General features: G+C 44.6%; 1 protein-coding gene across 4 annotated transcripts in view; it reads right to left on the bottom strand.

The window, feature by feature from the left end:
- LOC135707424 (uncharacterized) overlaps positions 1–12,012 on the bottom strand; it is a 505,282-nt gene that overhangs the window by 97,784 nt on the left and 395,486 nt on the right. For all 4 annotated transcript variants that reach the window (XM_065229240.1, XM_065229243.1, XM_065229242.1 and 1 more), the window contains exons 4-8: positions 3,765–3,832; positions 2,496–3,698; positions 2,218–2,430; positions 1,956–2,154; positions 1,467–1,888 (exon numbers count right to left, since the gene is read on the bottom strand). In XM_065229240.1, the coding sequence (XP_065085312.1) occupies positions 1,467–1,888; positions 1,956–2,154; positions 2,218–2,430; positions 2,496–3,698; positions 3,765–3,832 (2,105 nt within the window). The remainder of the gene's footprint in view (positions 1–1,466; positions 1,889–1,955; positions 2,155–2,217; positions 2,431–2,495; positions 3,699–3,764; positions 3,833–12,012) is intronic.

Raw genomic sequence — 12,012 nt, 5'->3', positions numbered from 1 at the left:
AACTCCAGAATAGTTTGGAGTGCATTAAATATCTTACTGTTACCGGTCAATAATGCGCATATTACCATGAAGCTTTACGATGCTCAAAAGATGTTTTGAAATGTCGGGAACGTGCGTACCAAACAACGTTGAGGCTATAGACGATCAAGACGGGCGTAACAGCCTTTGTAAACAATGACTTCTCTCGTTGATTTCTCGGAATTCAAGGCACGCCTACACAAACCAATACATCCATCGGGAAGGAGAAGTCTTCCTCTACTCGATGGTGATGTTGATTTGCCAGGGAGAGCCATAGCTTCCGAGAAATCATCGAGAGAAGTCATTGTTTACAAAAGCTGTGACGCCCTAATTCCAGCTCTATCTAGAAATAATTCATTTGAACTGGATTGCTGTGACCGCAGACTGAAAATCAAAGTGGAAATAGGTCGTTTTAAGGGAATTGTCGTAAGGATGAAATAGTCGTAGATCTGAACTTAGCCGCAATTTAGCTGAATGCAAAATCCATTAAGCAGTTCCACGACAAATGACTGATCGGAAAAAACTAGACATTCTCCGGTTTTCATAAAGGTTAATTATTTGTTATGGGCAATAATTCACATTTATGCTAAAATTTGACCACATTGGATCTTGTAAAATTTTCCATATGACGTCTTGGACGTCAGAGAAAAAGTTCACGTTTAACGACTTATTGCCAGTCTTCAAGTGTCCAATAGACTGCCTTTTCGCATAAGATTTGTTATTGAAAAAACAAAGATATTTTGGTTTATAACATTTGGTTATAAATTTTGACTAAAACTAAATAAAAACAAGTTTAGTTTATTTTCCCCAGAAATACAGCTTTTTCTAAGACGTCATTTCGATCAGAAATGCCGTTTCTGCGCTAAAATTTTTTGAAAAATTTCAGGGCCGCCATTTTGAATATTTTACAAGATCCAAAATTACCGAATTTTTCACAAAAAAAAAAAACAATTACGCAAAGTTTCATACAACTCGGAGAAAGTCTCTATTGTGAAGCTATCTGTAGACTGTATACTATTTGAATGCAATTGTGATATTTTCCACTTGGGTCCCGTTGATAACCGCCGTCAACAGCAAAAGCAAGCACCATCCATCGCTTACCGTCAGACTTCAGCAAAGCACCACCTTACTGACAGTAGTGAGTTTGTTCCAAACACCTTATACAGTGAACAAATAAACATCTCTCACTCGCAGGAAACAAACACACGCGCACACACACACACAAACACTCACTAGTAGAGAGCCAAACAGTGTGCATCTCACGCGGTGTTCAGAAAGGTTGTTCAACAGCAAGAAAGTACAAATATAGATAGTAGACACTCAATAAGTAGACAGGATTGTAGGAAACTCGAATGCATCACAGTTCACAGGTGAGTTAGTGAGTGATTGAGTGAAGTGGGACAGAATGAAACATAGCCATCGAGCAAGGTCAGCAAACTTCAACTCACCGTTTTCCATGGCAACTTTGGCCTTGTAGCCACCGTAGTGGTTGGAGTAGTCGGACACGAAGCGCAACGCCAACATCGGCCCCTTGGTGACGTGCCGGAGGAGCTTCAGCTTTGAGCTCCAGTCGCCGCAGACCTTGCGCGGGACGCGACCCGAGTACAGGTCCGGTGGTGGAATCCGCAGATCGTAGCTGGGGTCCTCCGGTTGGAGAATCAGGTTCGGCGTTTTGCTGGTAAAGGTCGACATGAGCCGATCGCTGAGGTCCACGCTGGACTTGCGTCGGCGAACGTAGTAGCGACTTGTGCTGTGCCGCGGATTGCGCGTCTGGAAGAGCGGAACTCCTCCGAAGGAGCGGGAAGGTTTGCTGTAGGCGGCGGAAAAGTTGACCGGCGGCTCCAGAATTTGGAGATAGTCGTAAGTGCACCTGTTTTGGGAAGGGGGAGTACGGGTTAGGACATTGTTTTTGTTTTCCGATGGCTTGAGAAACCTACAGTGGTTCGTTTTCAAGAACTAGCTCCTCAAAGTCTACCACTATCCGATAACCGGGTGGGGCAGTGATCATTGTCAGGCAGTTTACGTTGTCCGGATAAGGCCTCGGAAACCCCGGACTCCAGATGGTGGCCTTCGGGCGATCCATCGTCAGAGCGATCGTCTTGTTGCAATCGTCGTGCCAGGTCTTCTCCAGCACTTCTGCAAATTCAAAAACATGGTCAGAATCACTGTGAAATAAAACAGATCAATCAGAGCCCTTACCTTCAACGCCCACTCGTTCACAGAGAAAGAAGTTTCTCGTGTCGCAGTCTCGATCGTTCCACATGTACGACATCGCCAGCGGATTAACGTTCAACGACGTCCCCGGAGGAGTCTGGAACTGCCGTCGAATCTCCACGCAGTCCTGACTGCTTAGACCGTCGTCGTTTGGCTGTCGGTTGTAGTTCTCCTGTTGAATCCAGCCAGGAAACCAATCTGAAATTGTAAAATAGAAATCCTCAGTATTCTACCCTGAGCACGATCGTCAACCGAGATCTCACTAGTATACGTAAACGGTAGATTGTCACTCCACCGGAAGTCTCCCTCGAGCATCCGATCCGATGCTCCTATCCAGTAGGCGTTCCCGTCCCTATAGCCGGGACTCTTGAGCAATAGTTGATCGACCAGCATCTGGTCGGCAACCGATCGGATCGAGGCAAGGTGACCTCCCCGGTGGTTGCACTCCCGTTCGGCTTCCATCCAGCTGAGTCGCTGACTTTCAAACGGAGCGATGCAGAATTGATTGCTCGCGACCCATCCGAAGGCACATTGTGAGATGACGTTCTCAATCGGATGCGTACTGTATTCGATGAGTAGTGATGGCACTGGTTTGCTACTGCTACTACCGCTGGAACTACTGCTATCGTTTGCCTCCGCGGCGGCTTCCAAGGCTGCCAGCAGTGGGTTCTTGTTGATTTGAATAACTAAACTATTATCACTGGAAAGCAACGTGTAGATGGTTGCCGTACTGTAGCTATCTATGCAGCGAGCCCACCGATTCTGTGGTTGTTCGTAGACTTCAAAACGAAGTCCACCATAGCACTGTAGACCGTAGCTGTCACCGCTGTGGGCCATGCTCAGATCTACCTCTTCGTGATTGATCGCGGTTGTAGAATTGACAGACTCCTCCGCTCCATTGGTCAGAAGTCGTAGCCGGACCCGGTTTCCGTACGGCAGATGTATCTTGAAGCGACAGTCGAGACCTCGCAAAGGCCTCAGTAGCACCGAACTGTTCCTATCACTCAACGTTACATTGTAACAGTAATCCACTAGCCTAAAGTTAAAACTAAACACCGCCCGGTTATGCACCACGACACTGGTATTCCGGTGCCTCTGAAAGTAGAACGTCCGTTCGTGTTTGGGCAGTTCTTCGAGCTTGCCACAGAGCACACTTCGTTCGCCGTCCGGCTGCCACGGCTCACCGTTCAGCGCACGATCACCGATGCTCTTCACCGCAGCATCACCTACTCCATCTACACTACCGCCAGAGATGGAATGTTCGAGAAATTTGAGATAGCCGCCGTCCACTCGGCAGGGTATGTTGAGCCTCGTTAGTTGTACCACCAGACCCGGTGGCGATTGCTGCTGCTGCTGCTGCTGATCCTCCAATTGCGAGGGGAAGCCTATTCTACAGTCATCGTACTCCGCCGGCAGCTTGCCGGAGTCGAGAGATCCCGTGGTTTCCTTAAGTAGTAAATTGCATTCTGCAGGGACGGAGAGAGACGGGCGTTAATGTTTTTACAAATGACAATTCGGAACATTAAACTCACCTTTTAAAAGCACCATTGTGTAAATCAGTTCGTAAACAATATGGCTGGTCATTGTACGATATAATATCCTGTATTAGAAAATGGGAAACGAAACAAAGAAAACACTCCGGTTAGAAAACTAATTTCAAACAGCACTAACTTTTGTTCAGAGCTGCAAGCATGTCGGAATCGAGTCGCTGCCTGGCTTTGACTTGATGTTTTCAAAACTCCATTACATAGTGGCAACGTGGAGAGAATAAACTTTCCCCCACCCCAACCCCGTCAGACCCCAATTTTGTCACACGGTTTATCACACAGTTCCGGATATCAATTTACGCTGGCAACTTTCATCGAGTTCTATAGAGTACATAGTGTCGGTGGCTGGCATAGAGCTGGAAGTGGAAAGTTTTCCCGACTACAACCCATATCGAACTTCTAGTTGTTGTGGCGTGCGAGCGAGCCATAGGATTAATGCTCAACGTTGTTGGGAGGTTCAAAAGTTGATTGACCTCAAGAAATCGCAAATAGGAAAAGTTTCCTCCCACGATTGGCTCTGGGTGGCCCGTCGTCGTAAAGTCATTCCTCGTACCCCGGAGAGATGGAGGTCATTCCAAGAGATATAACCCGAGCCATTAAAGTGCGCTTACAGCAAGCAAGAAATCTGTTATGTCTGTAAACGTGTTACTACGTTGTTGAGAGGATAAACATTAGCACTTTATGTGGCGTGTGGGACGTTGTGTGGATTCGGTGGCAGGACGATGGTTGAAGCGTAGGACAATGAATGGTGTTATCTTGATACACGTTAAATGGTTTCATTTAGTGAGGGATATTAAAGTTTTCCGAATCTGCTAAAGATGTACATTTCAGTTGAATAAAATGCGAACAAATTTTAGTGACTCTGACACTTTTTCGTAGGTGGTCACTTCAAAGTAAGGGAGTATTTTCGTTTATTCGCCTCGAAACGGAGTTCCGTGGAATTTCGCGGAATATTTTGAAGCTGTTTCGCAGAAAATTTCGAGTTGAATTAATTTCAAGTTTTCGAAATATACCAGAATTCACATCAACATTTTAAACTTTCACACATTCTCAAAATAGCCGACAATATTGTCTCATCAATAAAAAAAAAAGTTACAATATGTGCCAGTAAATCGCGTGATTTTTAATTTAATTTCTACACTAATCCAGCGGCTGGTTTAATCGTGCTGAAGAACAGGCTTCAAAATTATCCAGATTGACATGAATAATATACCGTATGCGTGATAATGTTTGCACCATCGTACAAATAAGGTTCCCTTGGTTTTCTTTGCATGCACGTAACCTATGGCTCATAGTAGGCTGTGTATAAAAGAAAATGATTTACTTAGTTTGACAGTTGCACCATGACGAAGTGGCAGCGTATTCGTGATTTGTCCCACGCGCAGATGTCGCAAAAAGACATTTCAATCGCCGTGGGAGTGTCCCGGTGGACCGTCAAAAGGGTTTTAGACCGAGAAAAGAAAGGACAACTATCCGCGAAGGTGGCCACAGCTCGGGTTCCGAGGGTTATCGCTGCTATCAAAAGGAAGATTCGGGTGAATCCAGTGCGTTCAATATGGAAAATGGCAAAGGAACACTGGATCATTGACTTTACGGCACGGAAGATCATAAAGGAAGATTGCGGGGCGAAGTCGAGGGCACGGACAAAAAAACTCACATGATTACCAACCGCATCCGGGAGCTACGAGTCGAACGATGCAAGAAAATCTTGAACTTACTTAAGCGAAAAAATCCGGTAATCCTGTTCACCGACGAGAGCATGTTTACCGTCGATCCCGTATCAAATTCCAGAACCAACCGGTATATTAGTTCTCTTCCGGTAAAAGACGTGGCCGACGAGCACAAGAACGTGTATCTGACCAAGCATCATACTAGCGTTATGGTGTTTGGATTGGTGGCTTCCGATGGCAAAAAAATGGACCGGTGTTCATTCCAGAAGGCGACAAGGTCAACACGGAGATCTACATCGGGATTTTAAGTAAGTATGTTCTTCCGTGGATCAAAACAGTACGGTCCTAAGCCAAATGTTGTATTTCAACAAGATGGGGCTTGGGAACCGTGTACTCCAACCCCCACTGGCCGACAGTGTTATTATGGAAGAGCTTTCTCTACAATGTCGCATTTACGGTCATTGTAGACAGCTTTAGTCCAGGAATTAGAAAGTGATAGCTCTATTCCAGATCAAGCAACCCATTGTCTGGAGAGTCACGCCCATTCCGAGGTTACTTTCATTTACAATAAGCCCCGCATGTATGCATCACCGTTACCAAATGGATATTGGTATTACATACACGCTTCCAGGTTCGAAAATATTCTTTCCAAACCTAGCACGTATGTAGTTTTTTTTTTTTTTTATTGTGACATGTATTTGAACTGGTCTCACCATGATAATTTGATCCTCCAATCCATAGGTTCCGTAATTTTGATTTTCTCTAAGCTTTGCATCTCATTTCGTGATGCACCTTTGTCGTAATACTTCCTTCAACGAACACAATTTTCTTACATTGCCATAGTCATCTGGGAGGAGGTTTGCGTCTAGTGCTTTCCCCAGGATCAGTTTGCGGCCATCAACTGTCCATCCGTCCAGGCTTGGGCGTATCCAGCGAGGCATCTTTCATATTGCTCGCAATCTCCGACACTGGCGAGATTCACCAACCGGACCGATCTCTCAATAGAACTACACGCCGAAAGTGTAGCATCTGAACTCACTCGGAGAACCGGGCTCCCGGGAGGCAATCAAAACCGACACCGAACAATGGAACTGAAGCTGCGTCGTATATTTTGGAGGTTAGATTGAAGGTCAACCGAGTCACTCAAGGCAAACACAGACAAAACACGATATATCACTAAATGATACTTTATGAACGCTTGAAACTAAACTTCAGCACGCAAATTTACAAATTTAGAGCGTTGTAGTAAAATTGTAAAACGGTCTACAGTGAATGACAACGATTTTTCACCGTTTTTTTTTAAATTTTATTTTATTTATTTTTTTTTAAAAGTCTCCTTAATAAAGATATAAAAAAAAAAAATTAATTTGTAATTTATTGATAGCATAACGAAAACCTGTCAGTTACAGAACCATAAATCAGGTCAAGGAAGCAACCATTTTGAATCATTTTAGTGGGAAGTTAAGAATGAAATTAAAGTCTAAGTCTAAACATTTGACATTTCTTAAATCGACAGCTACTATTGGTATTAGCCTAGAGAACTAATCAGCTTTAAGCGACGTGAGAGTCCGTTGCTGCCTTGTAGCTAGTGGTTGTGCGTTCCAGGTGGACGCTCCGAATATTAGAACACTTTTTCGGGAACTTGTGGTGTGATGCGGTAGGACAAAGGATCTAGCTCGCTCGTTCCGACCTTTAGGTGCGAACGCCCTCGGATACCATACACGAACCTCACCGACGACTTGAAGCATCGATGCAACTGAGCCTTGAGCGCGGTGGACTGTCCTGGGTAGTACACGACGTCGCAGTATGCGAAGAACGGCATCACCACAGCTTGGACGAGCTTCATACGAATCTGTCTGGAAAGCACTCCACGGAAGCGGATGTCATTTTGTGGGATTATGGCCCCATCTCTACAAAAGACTATAGATTGCGTCTTCTTTGGGTTGGGAAACAGACGATTCTCAGTGGCCCAACGTTCGATAGCGAGGAGATCCTGGTTGATTGCAGCGACGAGCCTGTTAATTTCGCTTGCGGGGCCTGATATGTAAATTTGGAGGTCGTCCGCATAGAGGTGATACTCGCATTTTAGCACACCAGGCAGGGCTGTTGATGTATAGGCTAAACAGCAGGGCGCTCAGACAGGATCCTTGTGGCGTACCGTCGGTGAGATTCCGGGGATTCGAGGCAGTACCACCCAGGTCTACAACCTGGCTTCGCTGCGCTAGGAAAGATGAAATCAAATTACACGCGGAGTTTGAAAACCCGAATTCCCTCCTTAGCTTCGTTTCAAGTAGACCATGTCTGACACAGTTGAATGCCAACGAAAAGTCGACAAGAACCATTACTGTGCACCTGTTATCGTCAAAGTTGTTGAGGATATCGTGAGAAACCTTGACTAGAGCAGTCGTGGTACTGTGGTTTTTCCTGTATCCTGACTGGTGTTTGGCAAGAAGAGCGGGTGTGGATACATCGAGATGATCCGTTATTTGCGACAGTAGAATCTTCTCCAATACCATAGACACCGCAGGTAGGACACTAATGGGCCTGACGTCCTCCGGTGAAGTAGGGTTCGATGATTTCGGTATCGGGGTAACGATGGCCTTTTTCCAGACGGAGGGGAAAGTTTGAGCACGATAATCGCATTGAACAGGTGAGTCAGGAGGGGGAGGATAAACGGGCAGAGCAGCTTCATCCGTCCCTTTTGCGTTGGTCCCAATCTCGTACATTTTCCTGGTGCCTGAACTGGCCACATTTGCGGGTGGTCGATCGGATTCTGCGTTCGCTTGCGAAGGAACAGCCCTATGCTGTAACATGTGATGGCCTTCAGCAAAGAACTGATTTAGTCGGTCAGCATCAAATTCCTCCATGGCCGCATTCTTCTTTGTATTGTTATGTATATGCCTTCTCTCCTCAGGTTGCACCACAGCTGCTTAGCAGGAAGATCCATGCCAAACTGCGAATCAGCATACCGTTTCTTAGCAGCACCAATTAGGGTGCCGGCCCTACTCTTTTTGGAGATGTAGTCTCGCCATTGAGCATCTCCTCTGACACGATTTGGATTTCGCACATAGAGAGAATAGACTAGGTCCCTTAAGGTGATTGCAGATTGGATTTCGTTCGTTATCCATGGCGTGCGTTTGTCACGAACACTAATTATCCGCTCCGGAGCATGCTGGTTCAAAAGCGAATAAAGTGCGCTAGTGAGAAGTTGTGTTTTGATGTCGATGTCTTTTTCTTGGTAGATGTGCTGTAGGTCCTTTGCCTGGAAATCAGCTTGCAGCCGTAGGTGATCTATCATACCGAGATTCCGTACTTTCATACGACGAGGTGGAGCTTCAGGTATGCGCACGTCAGCGATCAGATAAACAGCTTCGTGAACGGAAATGGAGTTCGCGTTTACAGCTTTGGATTTTTTGATGAACAGTGGGTGATCGGTTACCATTAGATCAATGGTAGTAGAGCTGTGTTTAGTGATCCGGGTGGCCGACGTGGGTAGCACCGTAAGATTGAAGGTGGTGTGAATCCGTCTTAAAGCAAGTAGGTTCGCAGTGGGTTGACTCGCGGCGACGTTGATATTGTAGTCACCAACCAGGAAGATCCTGTCAAAATGGTGTTCCAGCAGATCGAGTAGAAGCTTTTCATATTGTTGGGCAAAAAGTGCGTTGCAACCACAGGGGTTGTATACCACGACGATGCACGTGTTGGTATCGCCAAACCTAGCTTGGATGGCCAGAAATTCAAGCCGTTGGTTGATAGGAATGGTTGGGTCGAAAGTTGTTTTCAAAATCGGCACCGCCTTGATACCCTTCTTAACATAAATTCCTGCCCCTCCAAACGTCTTGGTACTCCTACCACGTCCGGACGAAAGCGAATGATTAATAAAGTTGTAGGCGGGAATCCGAATAGGTCCAGCCGGTGAGGATTGTCTCAGTTTAGTCTCAGTTACGCAGAAGAAATGGTATTGGTCACGGTCGAGCATTAACTTGACTATATCAATATGTCGTTCGAGACTGCGAACGTTGAGATGTCCTATACGAAGTTGTTTTAGGTAGGTAGTCATCTGGTGGAATGAAAGTCGTCGAAATGGTAGTGCACTTAGGGTGTTAATCCAAGCGAAGAAACTGAGGACTGTGCGACGAAGAACAACGATGAATTTTCACCCTCTGTTGTCGAGCCAGTGAGTTCCATGAGTTGATTGATATCGTTGATTAGCTTGTATTCGGATTGATCAATGAGACGAACGGAAACTGTGTCATTTCGAATAAACACAGAGCTGATGACTTTTTTGTGTTTAAGTCTCAGAGCAAGGTTCCGTATTCGGAAAGTTGTGAGAGACAGGACTTCGTTCAGAGTGAACCGATAGTCTAGCGGAAGATCATCATCCAGCATACACAATTTTGCATCCATGTGCTTCTTGTAGTACACGCGCAGCGTCGAATTCCTGGCTTCGTTTCCGTCGAACACGATGACAATTGTGGGTGTGAGCGAACGATCCGACCATTTTGAAGATCTAACTGGTAGACGGAAATACCTGACAACATTCACCATGATGTGAGGCACACCTGGGAAGTCGAAAATTCTCCTCACAATGGCTCCGAGGTTCTCATCGGCTCGGTAGGGAACTTTGTTAACAGCGACTCTGTAGCTGTTGACATTTTGCGAGGATACGACAGCAAGCTTGGCTCCCGATTCAATCGCTTCGATCTTCTGTTCGATGGTTTCGAGAAACTTGGTTTGTGCAGACTGCCGGTCGTATACGACTGCCGGTCGTATACGACTGCCGGTCTTATGTTCTGTTTTAATAGGGTTGGACAGAAAGTATATTTTTAGATAGAGCTGGAATTATGGCGTAAAAACTTTTGTAAACAATGACTTTTCTTGATGATTTCTAAAAAGTTATGGCTCGCACACGCAAATCAACATCACCACCGGATAAGGGAAGACTTCCCCTACCCGATAGTTGTGTTGGTTTGCGAAGACTTGTTTTGGATTCCTAGAAATGATCTTGAGAAGTAATTGATTACAAAAGCTGTTACGCCATAATTCCAGCTCTATCTAGATTTGTGCAGAACACCCAACAAACAATGTAAGCTGCAGACTAGCTTATCAAGGCAAAAATTAGCTGTATAATGAAGAGCTTTGAGTGGGTTGGTTTATTTCCTTTAAATTCCGTTATAATTGCTTATCTTTTGACAGATACGCGTATTTCGTCTACTACTTGCAGACTTCATCAGTGCCAAGTACTCAACACCACTGATGAAGTCTGCAAGTAGTAGACGAAATACGCGTATCTGTCAAAAGATAAGCAATTATAACGGAATTTAAAGGAAATAAACCAACCCACTCAAAGCTCTTCATAAAGGGATTCCGTTAAGAGGTTCGACAAATTTAAAGGATTAGCTGTATAAGCTATTCTGCAGTCAAAATTGTTCGTTGGGCATGTTTTGCAGTGTCAGGTACAGCTTTCCCCCGAAGAGCGCGAGTAATACGTACCGCGTAAATTGAATTCGCGTAAATGGAGTACATGTAGCATATATGTGTCATATATGGGACTTGACCAAATAGGGACCAACATGGAATATCTCGCGATCCTTGACATATAGAAGTTGTTCACTGGTCAAGACCTTATCCTTGGTGGACAGAAGTTCGGAATTTTCTCATTTTTTATTTTATCTTGAAATCCTTGCCATCTAGAAAGTTGCTTTCTTGGGCGAAGTTTTTCAATAGATCAAGACTCAAATACTCTACAATATGGATATTTTCGCAACAAAGATGTAGAAAATTGAAATGCCGAAATGGCGTCAGCCATCAATTTTCCGTCTTTTGTAGGGTATTCGACAGTTTGTTTTTTAAAAACAGGACTGCCATATTAGATTCCAAAATTGCGTCGGACATCGATTTTGCCTCTACATATCGTCTCCATTCCGAAAATAGCCATATTGTGGGAGTATTTACCATTACTATCCAGTTTATCGGTAACCAGAAGCTGCCATCTTGGAATTCAATATGGCATCGAACATTAATTGCTAGTCGGTAGCTGTCACCGCGAATCACAAAATACCCACATTCATGGGTATTTGACAGTATTTCCAACTTTTACTGTATCCTGTAGCTGCCATTTTGAATTTCATGACACGCATTTTCTATTTCTAGATGTCATTCTCTAGATGTCATTCCTTTTTCAAAAATACTCATATTGAAGGGTATTTGACAGTATGTTGAAATCGAAAGCCACCATCTTGGATTTCAAAATGGCGTCGAACATTTATATTCGGCATCTACATGTCATCTCAAAAAAATCCATATTATTTGATATTTGACAATTTTTCTGAAGTCAACGACCGCCATCTTGCATTACAAAATGGCGTCAGACATAAATTGTTGTACTTGTTCCGAAAATACCCATATTGTAGGGTATTTGGCAGTTTTTCCGAATCTGAGAGCCACCATCTTGGGTTTAAAAAAATTGTATCGGACAGCGATTTTCGGCTACTACACGCGTCCTGTACCGAAAATATTCATATCGTAGAATTTGACAGCTTTACCGAAAACAACGGCCGCCA

Source organism: Ochlerotatus camptorhynchus, unplaced genomic scaffold (genome assembly GCF_037179485.1).
Source record: "Ochlerotatus camptorhynchus isolate MF236.1 unplaced genomic scaffold, CSIRO-AGI_Acam_v1.1 ptg000312l, whole genome shotgun sequence".
NCBI lineage: Eukaryota > Metazoa > Arthropoda > Insecta > Diptera > Culicidae > Ochlerotatus > Ochlerotatus camptorhynchus.
Note: the sequence above shows the minus strand (reverse complement) of the source record. Positions and strands in the feature narration are given on the sequence as shown.